At 55.4% G+C, this 23,042-nt stretch overlaps 1 protein-coding gene across 1 annotated transcript; it reads right to left on the reverse strand.

Annotated features, from left to right (window-relative positions):
* Positions 1–4,084: 4,084 nt before the first annotated feature.
* FADS3 (fatty acid desaturase 3) lies at positions 4,085–19,095 on the reverse strand. The gene is made up of 12 exons (XM_019719049.3): positions 18,677–19,095; positions 9,862–9,972; positions 9,167–9,364; positions 8,594–8,695; positions 8,360–8,482; positions 7,991–8,051; positions 7,273–7,349; positions 6,764–6,861; positions 6,286–6,382; positions 6,068–6,147; positions 5,756–5,881; positions 4,085–4,423 (listed from the first exon to the last, which is right to left on the reverse strand). Exons 1-12 carry the CDS (start codon positions 18,899–18,901, stop codon positions 4,372–4,374), a joined length of 1,350 nt encoding a protein of 449 aa, XP_019574608.1. The 5' UTR covers positions 18,902–19,095; the 3' UTR covers positions 4,085–4,371.
* Positions 19,096–23,042: the final 3,947 nt, after the last annotated feature.

Raw genomic sequence — 23,042 nt, forward strand, 5'->3', positions numbered from 1 at the left:
GGCCTCCGTGTAGTCAGCAGGGACAGCCAGCTGACCCCTGTAGGGTGTGCGTGGTTCCCCATTATGTGCAAGGACTCTAGGACCGAGGAGCAGAAGCAGCCCTGAGCCAGGAGGCAGAGAGCCACCCTGGCACACGGGGTGGCCTTGGGTGAGTCCTTAGCCCTCCCCCAGCAGTCTCCCCATTTCTATGGTGAAGGGACTGAGCTAAGGACACCAAGAATGTCATCTCAACACCTGTGAGCCCTTGGCCTCGCCCTTCTGTGAACCCATTACAGGACTTCAAGGCTGGAAGAGCTTGGGGAACATTCCTCTTACCTGTGCCTGTGTTCTGCCTCCTACCTGGACTGGGCCTGGCAACCTGGCTTCCAGGATGATATGGTCCAAGCTCCCCACCCCTGTCACCAAATAGGTCCAGGGTCTATCACTAGTGACACCCAGGGTCCCGGGGACAGTGGCTGGGTGGACGCTGCGGCTATGAGGGCACCAGGTAAGTCTTGGTTTAGGTCACTGGGCACTTGGATCCTCTCTGTGACTTTTTCCTCCCCACACCCCACCTCGCCCTGAAGTATTGCCCTTGGGGCAAGAAGCTGGGGATACCTGTACCCGCTCTTCTGTTCCCATACTTAGCTGAGGCTCTTGCCCAACACAATGGTGGATTTCTGGTCCCCACCCCCTGCCAAAGGTGTGACATCCTAACAAGCAAGGCCACAAGACCTGAAGCTTCCATTCACAGGTGAGGAGGCTGAGACCAGAGAGGAAAGGACTGGTCTGAAACCACTTGGTGACAGCAGATGGATCAGGGCAAGCATGCGGGGTCCTGGTTCCTCAGCCAGCACTCCCGGCATCCTTCCCCTGCAAGGGAAGGGTGTTTCCCAGACCAAGATTTCCCCCCGCCCCATCTTGTCAAATGTCAGACTGTTCCCTGAGGCCCAGCGGCTGGTCAAAGAGGTGGAGACAGTAGAGGGAGTCAGTTCCTGTGGAGGAGACAGGTTCACCCATACTGAGGTGGTTACCCTGATAAAAGGGTATCAGCATTGTGGCATGTCACATGCAGGGTGCCAGGCCCAGAAAAGGAGCTGGCAGTGCAGCCTGGATTGTATGTGGACCTGGAGCCCCAGAGGCGGCCAGAGACCTGGCAAATTCCTCAGGTGTCACCTGGATACTCAGAAAACGTGGCCCATTGGGAGTACAGAGGAGGCCTTTGGTGAGAAGGGGCAGGGAAGAGGTGGTAGCCACCTTGGCTGGCCTTGGACTGCCCTTGGAATGACCAGCCGCTGTTCTCTTGACACAATACCTTGGGCCAATCAGGACCCTCAGCTGTTTCCAGCTGTGTCTTCCCCAGACAGGTCTGCCCCTCTGGACAGGATGCAGCTTCTCAAAGAGCCCCTGGCCTGATGCCTGAGATGAAAATGATAAGGTGTGGACCCCAGGGGTGGGGGTCCTACAACCAACTATGAAGAAACTAAGGCCTGTTGGAGGAAGGTGGGCCCCCAGGTCAGAACTCCGGTGCTCGTTTGGCTGGACTTTGTTTCTAACCAGATGGCTCGTTCAGAAGCAGAACAATTGCCTACCTAGCATTTGAGGATTTAAAGATCATGTCTCTACTGTCCCTCACCATTATGAACATGTTTCTTTCAATTTGGAAGGCACTTAGGTCTTCCTTCCAAATCATCTTGTTCAGGAGCAAGTATCTGGAGAATTAGTGACAGGTACCGGGAGCTTGGGAAGGGCCAAGGAGACCCAGGCAGCCAGGTGCTCCAGGACCTGTGGGGGAGGGGTGTGTGTGTGGGAAAGACCAGGGAAAGAGCCACGACCTGCCCTGTCACAAAGGAATTTGTTCGTCACTCCTACAGTCCCTCCCAACATCACAGGCCAGGGCTGGTTCTTGTGAATCTCCTTTCCCATCACCTGTCCGGGCCAACCCATGGAGAGTCTTAGTTATGTAAATGCTGGTTGACTAAAGAAGCAAATGAACAAGTCATGGCTTCCCTCAGTGGTTTTGCGTTTCCTCAGGGCCCAAGACGCTGTGCAAACCATAAAGCAGGAACAGGGGGTTTCTTAGATGTTCCACCTAGGTAGGCCCTTCATTCCTTTTACAAACCTGGCCCCTGCTCCCTAAGTTCTTGCTTGATGACTGCCTAGGAAAGCTACAGCTAGAGAAGAGCGCTCAGCTCAGCAAGAGGGTGGTGACCTGTCCCCAGGCACTCTAGCATGGGGGACAGAGTGGGACAAGTGCCAAGATGACCTGCCAGGGGAGGATTCCAAGCAGTAAGGAAAGATCTGGGGGCGGGGGCTACTTGAGGCCAGGAGGCCTCCCCAACGGTCCTGTAAGCAAGTTCCTAGGCAACTACCCACTTTTAGACAGGAGCAGGCACTCCCCACAGCTACCAGCAGGGGCAGCACAGCGTGGCATGCCCCACGATGGTTCTAGACGCCCCTGGGTGACACTGCTGGCTCAGCGTTTGCGCTGGAGTCCAGGGTGTTAATACCTCCCTGATAAATGCAGCAGAGCCACTCAGGAAATGCATTGTCTGCCCAGGTAGGGGATAAAGGGAATGTCATCCCAGGGCCCACAGGGCACCAGGAGTCTGCAGGGCTTCCATAGGTGACCACAGGAAGGGGACTCCTGGCAGAGGGAACAGCCTGCCAGGGATCCTGAATGCAGGACAGCTCTGGACATAGGAGTTTGCTTTCAAGGCAGGAAGTACCTTTCAGGGAGGAAACAGGCTCAGAAACAACCAAGGGCTTGTCCCAATTCAGAGCAGGTGGTGGCCCCAGGGCATTGGACTGTGTGTATAAAATGTTTTAATAACTTTCTGAGCTCTGTGCTGGGCCCTATGCAGAGTCTTCACAGAGCATCCCTTTTGTCTTCCATCACCCGAGGAGGTCATCGGACCACTCAGAGAAGTTTAATAACATCCCCAACATCTCTGCCAGCCTTGAGTTCTGGCAGAGACAGGACTTGCCTCCCATCTGCTTGATTCCAAAGAAGGGAAGTCATGTGGAGTGGGTCAGGGTGGGGCTGGGTGCTCCTGGGAAGGACTGAACAAGCATTGCAGTATTTGTGACCCTTCCACCTCCTGACGGGGACCCAGTCCAGGGCAATGGGAACCCTGACGAAGGGCAGGGGCCAATCCTGCAGCAGGTGGGGAGACGCCAGCTCCTACTCCAGAAAGGCTCGCAGGGAAATCCTAGCTCAGCATTTCAATATTTTCTTTAAACTGCTGACACTTCTTCAAATGAAACCTGCAGCTCGGCTTGGAGCAGCTGAAGTGTGTGGATACTGGGATCAAAGGGGACCAGCAGTCCAGCTGTCCCTTCTTCCACAGTTAGGAAGCCCCAAGGGGCAACTCAAAGCCCTCCCCAGAACTGAGGAAAACCACAGGCCCAGGCCAACCATTTTCCAGATGAGGAGACTGAGGCTTAGGGAAGGACAGCGCCTGCCCAAAGACACCAGCCAAGCCAGGGCGAGCTGGATGCCGCTCTCAGACTCCAGGGATGGAAATGGCCACTTCTCAGGGGTCTAGCTTAGTCACTATAGCAACTTCAGGCAAGCACCTGGCCCCAGGCAGCCACGGGGGAGATCGGTGTCACTTCCTGTGGGCCACTGGGCACAGTCATGCTGCACCCCGAGCCGTGTGATGTCAAGTGTGGTCCTGAGGTTGGCAGGGGGTCCATTGACCATGGTCCTCGGAGCTTCGTCATCACAGAGGCGGCAGGAGGAGGCCAGTGCAGGTCCAGGACATATGGCTTCCCTGTCCTGTGTTCCAGGGGCACCTGCAGACATGGCCCTCAGCCCTGGGACCCGTCTGCTGGACCAGCCCCTGTCCCACTGTGTGCAGGAGTAATGAGGTGAGCCCAGCATGGTGTGCCCAAAGTCGCTGGTGAGTGCATGAAGAATAGGAAGGGACCAGGCCCTCAGGCAAAACCCAAGGCAGCTGCCAGCTCCCCGACCCAGCGTGGTGGGGAACTCTGACAACCACCATCCACCCCCGCCTCTCACATCCTGACGGCCCAAGGGCCTGAACTCCTTTTGGGGATCTTAGCGGATTCCAGCCCCAAAATTCATGAAAATTCAATCCTCTATAATATCTCTAGGTTTATTTTTATATAAAAATAACAGTTTTCCCTAAATTTTTGCCCCAGGAAAACATGCCATGATCACTATGTTGCTTTATGTACCATCCTCCTAGCCCTTGTCATGTTGGGCTAAAAGCTGCAGTCGTAGGGCTGCTGAGTACAGGCAAGGGGGCTGAGGGGAAGAGGGCAGGACCAGAAGGGCAGGCAGGGCCCCCAGGCCCGGGTCGGCGTGAGGGCTTGTTGAGCCTGCCTGGGCCAGCTTGGTGGCTGCTGGGGCCCTGGGTGCTGCCTTTACTGGTGGAGGTAGGCGTCCAGCCAGACGTCGCCAGACTTCTTCAGGGACCTAGGAGGCAGGGATGGGGGTGGGTGTTGGGACTCACTTGCAAGATACCAACCCCCTCCCCCTAAAAGGATGAATGTGAGTGGAGGCATCCCCATTGCCTTGAGTTCTCTTCCGCTGGGGCAGGCAGCTGAGCGGGGCTGGAGGGGTGGAGTGGGAGACGAGGCTACCCTCGCATGAACTAGTGTGGACTCTACACCTGGGGTGGGGGAAAGGGGAGGGGCAGAGCCAAGGCCAAGGGCAGGCACGAGCCAGAGTAGGCCTGTCTTGCTTTCCTCCAGCTCTGTCTGTTGCCTCCTCCTGCTGGGCCTTGTGACCCAGAGATTTGTAAGACCTGGCACCTGTCCACCAGGAGCCCAATGTCATGCAAAAGAGCCAGAAATATCAACAACTTGCTAGGAAACCTTGTGCCAGGTGTTCTAACGGGGCCAGGCCGAGTAGCAGGGCTCAGAGGGTCGGGCTGGGAAGGGTCATGAAGGAGACGCAGGCGTCCAAACACCGGTATAGAAGAAAGAAGGGCATCCGAGTCAAGGGAACAGTGAGTCCCAAGGCACAGAGGTGGACAAGCTCTGGCTGGGGCGTCTGACCTCTGCCCCCACTGCCAAGGCTACCACTGGGCTGAGCCCATCACCCTTCGCCAGAACAGCCGCAGGAACCTCTGCTCTGCTCCTTCTGCTTTGACTCTCACCCCGTTAACACATTCCCACTGTCAGAGCATCTTTCCAGAATCTAAGTTCTGTGTCTGCCTCCTCTGCTCAGCAGCTCTCCTGCCACCAGCACCTGCCTCAGGGCCTTTGCACTGCTGTTCCCTTGCCCAGAATATTCTTCTCCCCAGACGTTTCCATGGCCAGACCTCTCCTCTCCTCCTTGTCTCTGCTCACTTGTCACCTCCTCAGTACCACCCACCCTGCCACCCTATTAAAAACTGCAACCCCTGCCTGGCACTCCCCAGCCCCTCTCTTGCCCCAACCCTTAGGTTTTGTGGCTTTGTTTTGTTTTTCGCCAAAGCACTTCTCCCTTTCTCACATTTTTTATAATTTTGTTATTTTAACTGTTTATTTTCTGTTTCCTCTGCTAAGAGATCAGTGCCAGGAAGACATGGCTTTTGGCCTGTTTTCCTCACTGCTGTGTTCACACCCAGGACAGGGCCTGGGCCCATGGCAGGTGGTGTGTGAGCGAACGGAAGGGAGGGAGGGCTGAGGACAGAAAGGCTGATGGGAAAGGCCTCGAAAGCCATATGTTAAACAGGGATCCATGTGGGCTGAGACAAGGGACTGTCGGGGGCGAGGGTGGGCAGGGGAGCCAGGGGAGCCACCATGAGCAGAGGGCCCTTACCCAATGATGTCCACGAGGGCAGTGAGGAAGGGCTTCACCTCATAGCTGAGGCCGTGCTTGGCACACAGTGCCTTGACCAGCGGTGCCACCCGATGGTAGCTGTGCCTGGGCATGGTGGGGAAGAGGCTGGGGGGAGGGGAGAGCATGTGATGGCACCTGAGGTGGGGAGGTGACGGAGGGAGCACCACCCATCACCACCCAGGCCCCGCTTACCACCTCTCCCAGGCCCCCAGGGAGTTCAGGGCTCACGTCTTAATCTCCCCAGGGAAAGACCCACTGCCACCCACTGGGAGCTCCAGGGCTTGCACTCACTGGTGCTCAATCTGGAAGTTGAGGTGCCCGCTGAACCAATCGATGAAGAGTGAAGTCTCCACATTGCAGGTGGCTGCCAGCTGCCAGGAGTGGGCAGGGCACAGGTGAGGGAGAATGGCACAGACCCCTGAACCTGGCAGCCCCATCAGGGCCCCTCTTAGCTGGGACCCCCCACCCCCCCAAGAGATACCCCGACTGACCCACCCCTTGCTGCTCACCTGAGAGCTGGCCCAATCCCGGTGCTTCTCATGGCCGATCTCCTTGGGGATATGGTTCATCTGTGTGATCCACACGAACCAGTGGCTCTCTAGGACCCTGTGGGGGAGGCTCAGACACTGCCCCATGTCCAGCTCACCACTTAGACCAGACCTGGGCCTCAGCTTCCTCAGTGTACCATGGGATTGTGGTGACCCCTCCCCCACTGGTGTTTAAAGCAACTGAGTGGAGCAGGCTGAGCCCAGAGCAGCCCTGCTCATGAGGGCAGACGTCCACAGGGCCGATGTCCCCAGACCCGCCACCCCCGGGAGCCTGCCACTCTGGCGTCATGTGATTCTTCCACAACCCAGAGAGGCAGTCCTGCTATCCCCATTCTGCAGGAGGGGAAACAGAGGCTCTGAAGGTGGAGGGCTTTGGTCAGGGTCCCCTGCTGCTCATGTGTGACCTCCCCACTCCCTGCCATTCCAAACCTGGCCATACCTGACAGCCACAAAGAGGAGCAGTGCCCCAGTAAGGCCATAGAAAGGGATATAGGACAAGAAGAAGCGGGAGTAGAAGCTGGCAGCCCACAGCAAGTCCTGCAGAGGGTGGAGGAGAACAGAGGTCTCAAAGGGGCCAGGAAGGGGAGCCGAGGTCATTCACCCCTCTGCTTGATGTGCCTTGGAGCCCTGGACAGGTCACTGCCCCTCTCTAGGCCTCGGTTTTCTCAGCTAGGGAAAGGGACATGGTCCTTGCCCTGCCAGCTGAGCAGAGGTGAAGGTACAATGGAGGGGCTGAGATGAGGGAAGCCCTGCCTGGGAGACAAATGCCTGGCAGAGTAGGCCCAGGGGATCCCCACCCCCAGGGAGCACACTCGCTCCCTCCCTGCACGCATGTACCACTGCTGCATGCATGCATGTACCCGTTTGTATTCGTGGACAGGGGCTGCCCCGACACCCCCACTGCCACCACAGCTGCATGCCCAGGGGACCTGAGCAGGATCCACTCACCATCCACTGCATGCACACCAGCATGTACGCCAGATTTTCCACCTCAAAGTTCACCAGGGTGAGCAGCGGTGGGCCGACTGCAAGGAGGGCATGAGAGGCTCAGCACAGGGGAGGGACGCTGAGCAGGCTGGGCAGATGGAGTTGGATAGTGGGGCTGTTATTCTGGGAATACCAGTGGGCCTTGGCGCGGGGCCCAGCCAGCTGGGATGACACCTCATCACCCACAAGGCCTGGTCCACATTCTTCCCTCAGCATCCAAGCCTCTCCAGGCTGGCCCTCACTTCACTGCCTCCTGCATGTGTTCTGCAGCGTGGGGCCAGCCTTACATATCCCCACCCTTGAATCCTGTCCACCCCAACAATTGCTCAAAAGCTCTGGGGCTCTGGATTGCCCTGCTGTGAGGGCAGGAAGGAATCCTGAAAGCTCCAGGCAAGGCTGTGACTACCTTTGGCCGAAAGGCACACTAGGCAGAGGGACCGGCTGGGGCAAAGGCTGGCAATGGGGCACAGCGCAGGCTGCAGGCTGGGGTGGCAGAGCAGGGGCTGGGAGAGGCTTGAAGGTGCCATGCTGAGGGATGGTTAACAAGTGCCCCTTCCCCGGAAGGTGATGGAAGCTGCCCAGTGTCAGCATGCATGGGGGCAGATGGTGCAGGCTCAGGTGTGGTCCCCACCCCAGCCATGTCCCTACCAGTGGGGGCGGGGGGCAAAGGGCCACTCACTCAAGAAGAAGTACAGATGCTGGTGATTGTAGGGTAGGTATCTGCGTTTCTTCCTGCCATACTGTGGAGACAGGTGGAGGCTGGAGGGGGCCGGGGTAGCTCTCCAGGCCCCCCTCCTCCCAGGCAGGGACAGGGGACTGGCTGGAGCCAAAGGACCAAGGCAACTCTAGATTCTAGCAACTGGGTCCATTGTCACCAGCAGGCTGGGAAGAGGGGAGGGGGCTCCTCTGGGGCAGGAGCTCAGCCTGGAACTAGAGTGGAGGGCTTGGTTAGGGGCTGGGGCTGGGCCCTATTGGGGGTCTTCAGTAGCTACCAGGCCCCCCTCAGCTGCAAGCCCAGCCTGAGTGTGCCCACATTCTCTCCATGTACCTCAATGGATGACTCCCCCAGGAGGAAGATGGGCGCCAGAGTCACATCTGGGTCTTTGTGGAAAATGTTGGGCTTGGCATGGTGCTGGAAATGGCGGAAGTTCCACCAGTGGGCGGAGAAGCCCTGTGCGGGAGGAGGAGGCTCTCAGGGGTGGGGCCAGGCTGTGTCCACCGCTCTGTGCTGGCAGACCCAGCACGTTAGCCCCTGGCTGCCCGCCGCCCACCCCACCCTCACCTTTAGCTGTCCCATCACAAACTGCTGGGCCATGTGGTTCCACCAGGACTTCCTGAAGACAGAGGTGTGGCCCAGGTCATGCTGCAGACACCAGCTCTGAGCCTGGAGAGAAAGGCAGGCTCAGGAGCCCTGGCATCTGGACTCTGGCCATGGCCCTGGGGGAGGGTGCTGCTTCCTGGGGGCCCAGCCCTGGAGGCCCAGTGAGCCCTCCCAGCTCACAGGGCACAACCACAGCTACTGCTCCATTTTAAGACCCTGTGCTCAAGCTTCCTCTTTTGACAGAACACTTGAGTTTCAGGTTTAGGGGCCAGCATGCTGCACGGAACTGTGGGGCAGCAGCGCTCTGGCTCGCCGCCCTGTGCTCACTCAGGGTTAAGTAAGGAACTTGTCAGCTCACTTAAAATGCAGCATGGCCCCCAGACACGCGCTTGATGGGCCCTCTGGCGGGTCGTTCATTCGTTCATTTGTTTGTTCATTCATTCAGCAACTATATGTGCAGAGTGACTGACTGCATGTGCCAGGCCCTGAGTCTGTTGGACAGTTTAGGGGGCTGCAAGGCAGGGCTAGGGTCACCTGGGAGATGGCCAGGATGAGGGCAGCGAGGGCGCTGGGCACCCAGCCGGGGCCGAAGAGGTAGATGATGAGCCAGGCGAGCACCTCCATGGCTAGGATGTGCCCCAGCAGAAGAGCGAAGAAGGTGGGCTTGGCCTCGAACAGCTTCATGTCCTCAGCTGCCTGGCGCAGGGCTCGGAAGTCCTCGACCAGCTGGGCCTGCCATGGTGTGTGGCCAGTCAGCCAAGGAAACAAGGCTCCAGTTGTCCACAGAAGCCCCCCCACAGCCCATGACAGGCCCAAGGGCTGTGGCCAAAGGGGACAGAGGGACAAGAACACCTGGCTTGGGGTGGGAACTAGTTTGCTGCCTGGTGGCGAAGGCTCTCCCGCAAAAGGTGGGGGGTACGTGAGAAGCAGAGAAAGCTGGAGCGGGCAAAACCCTTAGAGCTCAGCTCATCAAAGTGCTCATCGTAGATGGGGATGCTGGGCCCAGAGCAGGGAAGGGCTCACTGGGGACAAGGGCTGGCCCAGCCAGAACTGGGGCCTGGGATCCTCGCAGGCATCCCTATAGCTCTGTCTACAACTGCCTGCTCAGGAAGGGATGGCAAACGAGCCTTGGCCCTGGGGCCCCTTGGGGTAGTACAGATGGAGCTGCTACTGGCAATGCCCTCCGTCCCCTTCAGGGATGGCTCAGCCTCCACCAGGGCCCTGCTCACATTCTGGAGTCCATCCTGGCTGGGCTCCTCCGGGGCCAGTTCTCCAATCAGCAGTGGCTGCAGGAACTTGCGTACAAAATTGAGGTCCTGGTGGAAGGCGTGGAAGGCATCCTGAGGGAGAGCAGACAGTCAGGGGGGCAGACAGACAAACAGCTGGAGCAGCACCCAGGGTCAGCAGGTAGAGACAAGGTGGAAGGACTGCTGATGGAAAGGCAGAGCAGATAGACAGATGGACGCAGGGTCAGTTGGTTGTTCAATCATAGAAATAGGACCATGTGGGCCAGCCTTGCCCAGGAGCCTGCCCTGGTCCTCCCCAGGCTCTGAGTGCCCTGCCAGGCACCCTTTGCCAGCCAGCCCCCAGCTGTTTCACCCAGTATAGGGGGCCCTTCTCCAAACCTGGCTGGGTATATAAACATCTGGATTTGCAAAAAGGCCTCCCTGGAAGGCTCTGATGTCTTCCATGACAGGGTTCAACGTTTCCAAAAAAAAAGAAATCTCTGGAAAGCTTTCTTGAAATCGTATGCTTTTCTACTGCATATAAAGTGAGATTTGGGTCACAAATGTCCCATTTACCGGCTTTTACAAATACAAGCAATAGGTAAAGTGTGGGTGGGAAAACTTGTAATTGGAGACCACGGGGCCACCGGGAGAAAAAAAATCAGTCGAGGACCATACTGAGTTCTTAGGGGGTTGCGAGGAAGATACTCTAATAGTTAAACTCACCTGGTTTTAAAAGCAGGAGTGGAAAATGTACGTTTTTTTTTTTTTAAAGTAAATGAAATAATCTACCATTCTCTGTAATAGCTGGGGTAGGGGTGGTGTGCAATACAGGAGAGGGGGTTAGAGGAAGAAAGATGGAGGGCTGGGGAAAGACACCAGTCAGGAAGGGGCTGGGGCAGCGCTGAAGTGTTAGTTACTAAACGTGAACTTCACACCTGGGCTCTCTTAGTCTTCTCAGTCTAGTCTTGGTGTAAGTGGCTCATTACTGTTCATTACTGGCTCAAACTGATTTTTATCCTTGGGCTTTCGGAGGCTCTATCTGAAGGAGCTAGCCAGACACCCAGCAGCCTGCACGGAAGGAGCAGTGACTAGAATGGTGGTGTCCCTGTGGGCCAGGGGACGGTGACTATCGGCTGCTAAAGGAAACACCTTTGAAGAAGGCTTACTGCGAACAGGGGCCTCCTATTGTCCTCTCAGTAATGAGCCTACCAGCTTCTGGTGAGTGTTGTTAAAACAGAAGCCATAGCTAGGCTCCTGGACTTACTGCCAGACATCCCACACAGTCCTGGGGAAGGAGGCAGCTTAGGCAGCCCCCAGCCTCCACCTAGAGGCCACACCTGCAGGATCTACCCTAGGAGTCTCCTTCCTTTCCTGTCACCTGCTCTCTTACTGGCCCAGGGCAGCCTGGGGACCGACCAGTGAGGCTGGGAGGGTGAGGATTCTGGAATAAACTAGGCCCTTGGGAAGGCTGACTTGGGACCCCTCCCTGGAATTCCTAACAGAGAAGAGAGCTGTGTAAGTGCAGATCTCCTCTCCTGGAAGAAGCGTGACTGAGGGGCCACACACCTGGGAGGGAAAGGGCTGGAAGGGATGCTGGTCCTACAGAAGCTGCTGGGGCCCTAGCCTTCTGCCCTGCTGGGGAGAGGGTTGGGAGCTAGGGGAGAAGACTGCTCTTGGGGCTCAGCTGACCCCATCCACTGTGACTTCGAATGAGTCTGTTCTCCTGCCTGAACTCGGCAAACCCGGGAGGCAAATCTAGGGGGCGAGGTTCTAGGGCCATTTTGACTCTGGGCTTCTAACTTGTTTTTTCCTTAGTCTCTTATTTGTAGTAAAACTGACATAAAATTTACCGTTTTAACAATTTGTTAAGTGTACAGTTCAGTGGCATTAAGTGTATTCACATTGTTTTGTTTTGTTTCCCCTCCCTGCTTCCGCCTCCCCTCCCCCTCATTCAAGCCGTTGTTTCTCAGTCTAGTTGTGTAGGACGCAGCTCCCTGGCCCCTGCTGGTGTTATGAGCCTTGTGCTCCCCCCGGCTGAGGCAGTCGGTTGCGAGTCATTGCTTGGCCACTCACGGCAACTCTTGCCAGCTGCCGGCCACTCACGGCGTCGCACGTTAGCCCACAGCAGCACAGCTCCAGGGAGAGCTGTTGTTCACAATCTTAACTGTAGAGGGCGCAGCTCACTGTCCCATGTGGGAATCAAACCGGCGACTTCAGTGTTAGGAGCACAACGCACTGACCACCTGAGCCACCGGGCTGGCCCTGTATTCTCATTGTTGGGCAACCATCAGCACCATCCATCTCCAGGCTTTTTCATCTTCCCAACTAAACTCTGTCCCTATTAAACACTAACTCCTCATCCCCTTCCCCAAGCTCCTGACACCCACAGATCTGCTTTCTGTTTCTATAAATGTGACTACTCTAGGGACCTCATAGAAGAGGAATCACACAATATTTGTCCTTTTTTGACTGGTCACTTAGCATGAGGTACTCAAGGTTCATCTATGTTGTAGCCTGTGTCAGAATTTCCTTCATTTTTCAGGCCAAATGAGCACTGACTCTGATTCCCATTCGTTTCTTCTGAAACTCCCTTGACAGCACACGGAGCCCACACATGCACAGAAGCACAGGTGCACACTCACAAGGACATGCCCAGAGGTGCACATATGTCACAGAAATGCAGTCAATGTCTGATGTGGGTGCCTCCACGCATGCAGACACACCCACCACCTACCTCAGCACCCACTCTCAGAAACAAACATAGAGCCTACGTGAACATTCAGGCAGACGCAGCCTCGCGTGCATGGCCCGTACATAAATTCACAGAGCAGAACGCACGTGCTGTGTCTACGACCCCAAGATTTCCTGCTTCCCACCCTTTCCTCTCTCCCATCCTCTGTCTGTTCTGGGCCACCACAGTGCCCAGCTGTCCCCCAGGTGCTCAAGGGCCATGCTCTTGAGCTAAGGAGCTGCGGGAGCAGGTCGGCCTCCAAGACTCCTTTCCCTTGGTCCTAATTTGGCCAGGCCTGGGGATGCACTGAGGGAGAGGACAAAGCCAGGCCCACTGGGGGACCTCCAACCAGGTCTATCCCTTGGAGTGACAAGGGGAGGTGTCACTCTCTCAGGGCCCCTGGCCAGGGCTGCAGCTGGTGGGAGGGGCCAGGCAGGGCTGTGGCAGGTCCTGGGAGAGCAGTGGGTCTCCTGGGGCTGGGCGGGCACCACTGAGCCTGTGCTTCCTGTATTCTCAGCATCAGCAAGGTGGGTTCGTGGCCTCAGACCAAACCCTGATGTACCCGCAGATAGCCTTTTCTGGAACACTGGCTGGGGCCATGTGACCGCTGCTTAAGGACCCAGGGGTTGGGCAGAAGGATCAGAGAGGTTAAGCCACTTATAGCTCCATTTGATGGAGGTTGGATCAGAACCTGGTCTGACTGTACAACTGTGCTTGTGGCCACTTGGCAGTAGCCCCGGGGTGGCCACTCCTGGGCCAGAGGGGAGGCAGTGACCTCCTAGGGGTCTGAGGGGTGGTCCTCACCATGAGGCTGGTCACTATCCCAAGCAGCCAAGGACCAAGCTGCTGGGAGACTGGGCTGTGGGGAACAGCTGGTGTTTTTTGGGGCTCACTCACCTTCACCCACCCTGGTGCACTTGGAAGCACCCTCCGGGCGTGTGTGCAAACCCCGTGACCCTCCCCCTCCTAATAAGTCAAAAGTGGTATTCAAGGTGTCCCATTGGGTCTTGGAACAGAGTTGGGTGAAAGTGCTGGAATAAAAAGTGTGCCCTGAAACGTAAGCTGCTGGTGGCAGCGACAGGCTCTGTTCACAGCAGTATCCTCAGAGCAGGGACTGGGGAGTAGGTGTAAGTGGACAAGAACCAACCCTCCACAGCCCATGAGGCAGGGGTGTGAACCATTTTACTGGTAAGGGGACAGGGGCTCAGAGTAGTGGGGACACCTGCCCAGGACACAGGGGCAGAGCTGGGACTGGAACCCAGGTCCATCTTCTGTGATGTCCAGGCCCTCCCAGGATACAGCTACCATCCAGTCCTGCCTCGTCGTGGAAACCTTGGAGTGGCTTCTGCCCTGTCCCTCCAGGCCTGAGCTCGGTGCAGCCGCTGGTTAAGGGGCAGGAGTGGGGGTGCACTGGAGCCAGCCTGCCGGGGATGGAATCTGAGCCACCACTTAGGAGCTGGGCCATGAAGCCACAAAGATCACACTCCCTCTCCATTCTGTATTTTTTTCAGCAGTAAATCAGGAACCACCAATGTCCAGATTGTGGGCCTGTGGGGGAATACCTACTCAGTGCAGGTGGAACACTTAGCAGGGGCCTGGCGTCCCGCCAGTCCGCCACAGCCGAACTCTGATCTCAGCCCCCTGGCCTGACATGCCTCCTCCTGAGTCCACTCAGATTTAGTGCCTGTGAAAGGTGGGACATGCAGGTGTGACATGCAGTGACATGCTGTGGAGAGGGGAGTGCGGGTCAAGTCCTGGAGGACGGCTGATGGCCTCCTTCCACCCCCAGAGACACAGTGGGGGCAGGGGAGCATTTCTGGCCACTCTCCAAAGAATAGGGAATGTTCCAGATCAGAAAGGGGGCAGAGCAGGGTTGCTAGGGTGGTCTAGGTTTGCTCCTTAAGCCTTTGCTGAGGAGGTGACAGTGAGTTGTGGAGATGAGGAGTGAGGGGGGTATGCCTCCAAGGACACCCCAGGAATTCCTCCCTCCATCCCTCTCTCTCCCAGGTGGCAAGACATGTCCAGAACTCAGGTGCCCTTCTTCTCCTCTCCCTGGCACTCCTCACAGGAGGCCAACATGGAAGCACTAGCACTATCCCCATTTTACAGATGGGGAAACTGAGGCACAAAGAAGCCAAAGGGCACACAGCTCTAAACATGGTACATGCAACTCTTGCCCATGCAGCAGAGCCCAACTCAAGGACAGATGCCCCCAGGAAGCCGGCCGCCTCTGGCCGCCCAGCATCGCTGGTGTCCCTGGTAACAGGCCGGCACACATGTCAGGGCCTCCTCCACCCAACACCTTTGGCCTCACAAGTGTCAGGGATCCCGCAGTGGCCCCGAAGAGGCCAGGGCCTCTGGTACTCTTCTCTCCACCACTAGGCTCTGACTCTTCCCAGCTGTTTCATGAGGAACCCATGGCAGCTTGGGACCCTTGGGAAGAAAAGGGAGGGCTGCCAGAGTGCTTAGGCCACGAGCACCGCTACCTCTGCACACTGTGTTCCTGCCCAGTGACAGACAATCCTCCTCCAGGGAGGGAGCAGGCCACTGCAGCTCCCCTGGAAAGGACTCAGGGAACATTGCAGAAAATGCCTACAGAGACCAGAGAGGTCACACATCACGCAGAGTGGACATTAGGCAACAGGGCTTTAAGGGCACCAGAGGCCAGCGTGGTGGTTGGAAACAGAGTGTGGGTTCTGGAGACAGTCTCTGCATTCATAGCCAGCCCTCTCTGCAGCCCCGCCCTCACTCCAGAGCCTCCCCAATTCCCACCCAGACACAAACTCCACCCTCCAAGCCTAAGGCCCTGCCATTCAAGGGCCCCAAGAAGGTCCCTTTATATCATCCATATTCAGCCTCAGTCTGTTTATCTGCAAAATGGGCTCACACTAGTACCTGGCTCATAGGTTGTTGCCTAAAGGCCACACTGAGCTAAATCCCAATGGCTCCCACTGTTGCACCTGTGACCACAGCATCTCTTGCCCTCTGCCCTGGCCACACCTGCCCTTCAGGGCCCAGGTGAATGCCACCTCTTTTGAGTGGCCTTCCCTGGGGGAGGCCAGGTCCCCATCATCTTTTCCCTTAGCCCCCTGCCCTTCTCCTGGGAGGCTCTACCTTCCCCCTTCCCCTTAGGGATCCTTTTAAATCTGTATCAGATCCCCCTGGTCTCTCTGCTCTGCCCTGCCAGCCCCGCTTGGAATAAAACCAAAGTCCTGTTTCCAAGGACACAGAAGCCCAGCAGGAACAGCCCCTGCTCCCTCTGGATCTCACTACCTGCCCTTCTCTCCATTGCTCTACTCCAGCCACGCAGCCAGCCTTGCTGTTCCTTGAATGCACAGAGCAGGGTCCTACCTCCGAGCCTTTGCTCTAGCTGGTCCCTCTGCCACTGAATATCTGCTGATGGGTTTAATGATTCAATAATAAAAGAATGAATGGGTGGAATAAACAGTTAAGTTGCAGTACAGCATGTGGTCCAGAGCATGGGCTGTGGGTTCAAATCCCAGACCTATCTTTTAATTTAAAGTCACTTTGCCTCTCTGAGCCTGTTTTCTCACCTGCAAAATAGGAATAATAACATTAGTACCTGCCTCATAGGGGCATCTTGAGGATTAAAAGTATTTGTAAATCTGACTTCAGAGCCTGGCACATAGTGGGTGCTCAGCGCCTGGCCCTGATATACTTCTGACCAGCAGTGGCCGGGCCTCGCCCCTCCCTGGGTGGCTCCACTCGCCTCAGGCCGCCTATGACTCTTAGACAAACCTGGCCCAGGGCCCAGAGCATTCTCCCCAGGGTACCGGCTTTGTATCCCAGGATGGCCACAGGCTGACTTAATGGCACAGGAACTCTGGGAATTTCCTGGCAGGAAGGCTTCTGTTGCCTGGACATGAGAACAGCTGATGGGCAGCCAGGGCTGGTGGAGGTGGCTGCAGGAACATAGCCCTGGCAAGATGGATGCCCCACCCCAACCTGTGCTCTGGGGCCTAGGATGGGATGCCTGGGATCTGGGCTCGACCACACAGGGCACTGGGATGGTCCAATCCCTGGTCTGCGCTATGGGCCCATCACGGACAGACTGGGGCCCCCCACCCCCAGCCATCTCATAATCCCTTTGGCCTGAACAGACCAGGTATTTCTGGCAACTCCAGTTCAGTGTTTGGGGCCTTGAGGAAGCTGAGATGGCCTAATGCAATTCCTTCCTATTACAGACAAAGGTAGAACCAGAGAAGGTCACTCAGCAAAGGGGTGGCTATGCCATGGCTGTCCCAACACATTTTACAGGTTGCAGGGCACAACCACACTTATCACGAGCAACATATACTGACCAGAAATGATGACATGGCAGCCTTGAGGCCACAGAGTTGAGAAGGCCCAGTCCCGCTCTCAGCTGGCTCACTGTCTGGCCCAGCAATCCCTACCTTACAGATAAAGAAACTGAGGCTCAGAGGAATGACATGCCTGATTCAAAGTCACTCAGAGCCGCCAAGGGCCAAGCCATGACCTAGCCCTAGAGATCAAACAGACTGCCTTTTGCAAATAAGAACCAGAGCTTACTGGTGATGTATCAATGAGAAAACCATCAGCTGGAGGTCTCCGGGATGAGAGCTAGTTTTATGATGGTGTTCCCACATGGAAGGGTCCCCAACACAGGTCTGGGCACCAAGGAGGAAAAAGCAGTTAATGAATGCTCTCCTTTGTCTTCCTCAAGCCTGCCTCCACCCTGTCCTACAGGTCAGAGGTTGGAAAAGGCCAGAGGAGACACCCATAGGATTCTCCAGGGGTGGCCAGGGCTTAGCCAGGCCAAGGGGGGAGGGGCTGTGGCACCTCATACTCCCCATACCCTGGCAGAAGTGCATACACATACAACCACACACACAGATGTGTGCAGCGTTCACACACATATAGGCCTGTACATGTTTACACACTCATTGGCCCACGGTCAGCTTCAACTCCATGGCCACCGCCCAGCCCCTCAGCACCTAATGGACAAGGCTTTCTATCAGTTTCTAGAGTTGTAGGAGGCTTCTAACCCTAACCCCTCAGCTTCCTGGGGTGGAAATAGGGAAGAAAGACCTTTTTCCTCTAAAAGAGTCTTGCAAAGATTGCCCAATCCATGGGAGAAGGCACAGAGCACGTGGCCTGGCAACAAGGACACTGACCCTCCTGGGACCGGACACATCTCTTTTGCTGCCTAAAGTTCTGCTAGTTAGGGATTCATCCCCTGAAATCTTTAAGACCTCCCAGTAACCAGTGCAGCCAAACTAGAATTTTGGATGGTCAAGGACAGGGCATTGTGGCCCCAACTCATATCTTCCCAATGGGGACTGCGGGAAAGGGGCTGGACTCCCAATAGTCTGCTCCACTGGGCTCCAGCCAGACTGTCCCACTGGACCAGGCCACATCCATCCCTCCTAGGCCAAGACACGTCTAGACATGGGCTGGGAAGGGGAAATTGGGTCCCCAAGGGCCAGCCTGTTCCTGGGGTGACTGTGCTTCCCAAAGGGGCCCACCCAGCCTGGCTGGCAAAGTTCGCCCATATGCAGCTGCCAGCCCAGGAGAGGTGAGTCACTGACCCTCATTGCTCTATACAGCAGCTCTTAGGCAAGCCACATACCTCTGCGCCCTGCCCAACCTTTGTGCCCAGGCCCCAGCCTCTGATGGCACATCCTTACCTAGTCCCTGGGGACCCCGCCCTACCCCTGGCAGCAAGCACCCAGCATGAGGGACCTAGTCTGGGGGACCCAGAACTAAGAGGAGGAACCTCAGAACAACAAGGAGAGCCCTCTTCTAGGGCTGGCTCTTTCTGCCATGACACACCCACCTCTGAGAGCCCCTTCGTCCAGCACAGAACCACTCCAGCCCAGCCCTGGTCCACTGCCCAATGTGCAGTCCTCCATGCAGGGCCGTGGCCTCCTTACCCCACATCAGGCCCTGGCTAGTCCATCCCAACTCAGGAGCCCAGGCCGGGAGGTCAAAGGTCAGCGAGAGTAGGAAGGATGCTAAGGTTCCGCAGGCGAAGCTAGGCACTGATCACGATTAGGCCCCAGCGAACGCCAGGCTCCACCCGCCGGCGGTGGGCTTCCTTACCGTGGCGTCCTCAGCGCCGTGGTGGCCGATGAGGCGGCTGCCCCCCGGGTGCCGCTGTGCCCAGCGGCTGATGTCGTAGACGCGGCGCTCGATGACCAGCCACTTGTCGCCCGGCAGGTTGTGCGGGCGGATCTGCTCCCAGCAGAAAGTGGGCAGCGGCGCCCCAAGCTGCGCGGGCCCCTCGCGCGGCCCCGGTCCCCCGCCGAGCTCCCCGACACCGCCCATGGCTGCGTGCAAAAGTCCTCGGGCACCCGAGACCTCTCTGAGGTCCCCGCGAGACACCGAAGGGAACGAGGTGGCCTTCTCGGGGGCTCCCTCCGCTGCCACCCGCTCCTCTGCTGCTCAGCCCCACCGCTGCGGCCGCCGTACGAGCTTGCGCCGCCAGGCTCTACTCTCGGCGCAGAACTTTCCTCCCTTATAACCGCGCCGGCAGCTCGCCCGCTACCCGCCCCCGTCCCGGGCCCGGCCACCCGCCCCGCGCTCCAATCCCTGTGCAGCGCCCCGACTCCCATTGGCTGCGCGGCGCTACGGCCGCGGGGGAGGGCTGTGTCGAGACGGGCCCGCCCCGCCCCCGAGGTCCGCGGCCACCACGCCCGGCCGTGCCCAGGGCTCTGTCCGCTAGCGATCTACCGGCTCTGCGGGGCGGCGGTGGGGGCGGGGGCGGGGGCGGGGGCGGGACGGGGACAAACACCCCCGGCCGGTGTCCGCTGCGCCCTCTGTGGGCCCATGTCTGCTCCCGGCGGGCCTGGAATAACCATTTGCGAATAAGCTTCCTGCCACGCGTCCTGGGACGTTAAATCCTGAGCACACAGAGCTGGGGAGGCTACCTCCGGGTGACCGTAAACAGCTTTCAAACAATGGGCCCCCAACGTCTGCGTAGCCAGGCCGCCGTCATGGCTAAGAGACTGGTCCAGTACCCCGTCCAAGCCGGGCGTCTGTGAGGGCTGGTGGTCCTTCCGCTGTCGCTTGTAAGGCTGGGGATATCTATCGAAGGGTGGCCACTGGGGCGAAAGGGATGTAGGGGCACCGGAGTCTGTAGTGGGGTGCTGCCATTCACGGGGGGGGGGGGGGAAGGGGACTGAGCTAGGTGACTTGCTTCTTACGGTCCCCCCCACCCCAATTTTTACTTAATCTCAAATTCTTTTGAGTGTAGGTTGCTTCCTAAATTACTTTGTATTTCTTTGAGCTAAAGAGCTCTGTTCCTAAAAGTTAAGAGTTCACATCCAACACGGATGAAATCAGGCTAAAGTTATATGCTTCAGGGCCCTATGTGAAAATGGAGTGAAAATCTTAAACCCCAGGACTTAAGATAGGGACTGCTGGGCCCACCCAGCAGGTCGGTTTGAGGGCAGAGAATTGCATGTCTAAAAAGTTCCCAGCTGATGCTGGCGTTCTGACTCAGGAATACCTTTTGAGAACTCTAAGTACTGTTGATCTTTGAACAACACGGGTTTGAACTGCATGGGTCCACTTGTATGTGGATTTTTTTTCCTCGATAAATACATAGTAGGTCCTCGGTATTTCTGGGTTTCCTATCTGTGGATTCACTGGACTGCAGATGGAAGACAGTATTTTCCATCTCAGCTTGGGAATCCAGGGTGCAGAGGTTGACCGTATGCTTTGTTCTATACCATTTCATATAAGGGACTCCAGATTCCAAGGATTGTGGTATCTACATGGGCCCTGGAACCAATCCCCTGAGGATACCAGGGGACAACCAAAGTTTTGGGTTAGTCAAAAGTCCTATGTGGATTTTCAACAGCGAGGGCATCCCCGCTCCTAATCCCAGTGTGGTTTAAGAGTCAACGGCATATTTCTCTGATATGTTCACATTTTTATCTTGGTCTAACAATTTGTAGGAAATCACTGTAGCTAATATTTGTGGGGTAGGCAGACCTGGGTGCAGAAGAAGGGCTGAGGTGGCCTCTGGTTTCTCCTTGGTACCAGGAGCACCTGCTTTGGTTGCCAGGACAACCGGATAGGCTGTGAGGTCACCACAAGTGGGGCTGCCTGAGTCCTCTCCACTGAGGCATCCTCATACCCGCTCCCCAGGGTGTGTGTGTGTGTGTGTGTTTTGGGGGGGGTGGTTAGAGGAGTGTGGCTGGCATTTGAGGCTGGAGGCCACTGCAGACCCCCTGTCCCCACCATGTTCACACCTGGGCACGAGGATGGAGGAGGTAGCCTTTTGGAGGAAATAAACCTCCTGCACCAAAATATAGCGCTACAGGCCAATGGTTGCTGAAAGTTGCTGTAGGGGGAGGAGTGGGAGATGGGTGAAAAAACAATTAAAAAAATAAACAAAACCTAAAACTCCAGGGTGGTGGAGTCCATGCTGGCTGCCCTCTCCTTCCGGTGGATGTGGGTCAGCAAGCAACAGGAGGAGTTGGGCACACCCCTGTCCACTGCAAATGCCTCTAAATGATGCAACTGCATAGTGTTTGTTGCATGAGTTCATCCACAAGTATAACTTTGCCCTGGCAAAATATATACACTTATGCCAAAAAAAAAATAAAAAAAAAAATGGATTAAAGTCCTAAACATAAGACCTGAAACCATAAAACTCCTTAAAGAAAACATGGGGGAAAAGCTCCTTGACATTGGTCTTGGCAACAATGTTTTGGCTACTACACCGAAAGCACAAGCAACGAAAGCAAAAATTAATGAGTGGGACTACATCAAACTAAAAGGCTTCTGCACAGCAAAAGAAACAATGTACAGAATGAAAAGTTAACCTATGGAATGGGAGAAAATATTTGCAAGTAATATATCTGATAAGAGGTAATTTCCAAATATATCTAAAGAACCCATACAACTCAATAGAAAAAAAGGAAAATCTGATTTTAAAATGGGCAAAGGAACTGAATAGACATTTTCCCAAAGAAGACATACAAATGGCCAACAGGTACTTGAAAAGGTGCTCAACATCAGCAATTATCAGGGAAATGTAAATCAAAACCACAATGAGATACCACCTCATACCTCTTGGAATGTCTATTATCAAAAAGGCAAGATAAGTGCTGGCAAGGATGTGGAGAAAAGGGAAACCTAGCTACACTGTTGGTGGGAATGTAAATTAGTACAGCCACTATAGAAAATAGTGTGGAGGTTCCTCAAAAATTAAGAATAGAACTAGCTTATGACCCAGCAATCCCACTTCTGTGTATATAGTCAAAGGAAATGAAATCACTACCTTGAAGAGATATCTGTATGCCTATGTTCATTGCAGCAATATTTATAATAGGCAAGACAGGAAAACAACCTGAGTGTCGGTCAACAGAAGAATGCATAAAGATGTGAGATATATATATATATATATATATATATATAAAATATTTTCATGGCCAAATATATATATACATAATATATATATAATATTATAATATATACATATATAATATAATGTATACATATATAATATATACATATACACTTATATAATCTATATCATATATACATATATAATATTATAATATATATGCATATATAATATTATTTGGCCATGAAAAAAGAAGGATATCCTGTCATTTGTGACAACATGGGTGAACCTGGAGGGGGCATTATGCTAAGCGAAATAAGTCAGGGAAAGACAAATACTGGATTCATAGAAACAGTAGAACGGTGTTTGCCAGGGGCTGATGGGTGTGGGAAATGCAGAGATGTTGGTCAAAGGGTAAAAACTTTTCAGTTATAAGGCGAGTAAGTTCTAGGGATCTAATTCACAGCATGGTGATTATTGATAATACTATATTACATACTTGAAAGCTGCTAAGAGAGTAAATCTTAAATGTTGTCATTAAAAAAAAAAAAAATCCAACCCCTCCACAGGGGGACACAGCCCTCACTCCATCTTCAGCAGCGCTCAGTGGCTAGATGCTGACCCGATGCCTTTCCTGGGCGCTGGCCTGCTCTCAGCTCATGTGTGCAACACCTGGGGGGTTGGGGTGAGTTAGATCCTCCACTGACCCCACCTGCCCCTGGAGAGATGAGAAAGATAACAGCCTGCACAGCGTTCCCCAGGAAGTAAAGCAAGGACGGGGCTTGGGGCCATGCCACCTCTCCAGCCACTTCGTCCCAGCAAGAAGAGAGAGGTGGTTGGGCTGTCCTGACCCCCGGAGTTGTGTTCCCATAAAATCTGAATTATCTCCTCCCCACAGCCAAACCAAAAGCGTCCCACACGACTTCTCTGCAGGCCTTGGGGCCTTCAATAAGTCACTTTACCTCTCTGGGCTTCAACCCTGTGGATCTTGCAACTCTCCTAGAATCGGGGGAACTTGGGACTTCATTGTCCCCAAACCCCTGTCAGGGCAACAGAGTCCTCTCTGACCACTTGGAAAGGGAGAGGTACCACTTGACATTCCTGAGCTGC

The sequence above is a fragment of the Rhinolophus sinicus genome, chromosome 14 (assembly GCF_057876585.1).
Source record: "Rhinolophus sinicus isolate RSI-liver-muscle chromosome 14, RSI-T2T, whole genome shotgun sequence".
In the NCBI taxonomy this organism is placed as follows: Eukaryota; Metazoa; Chordata; class Mammalia; order Chiroptera; family Rhinolophidae; genus Rhinolophus; species Rhinolophus sinicus.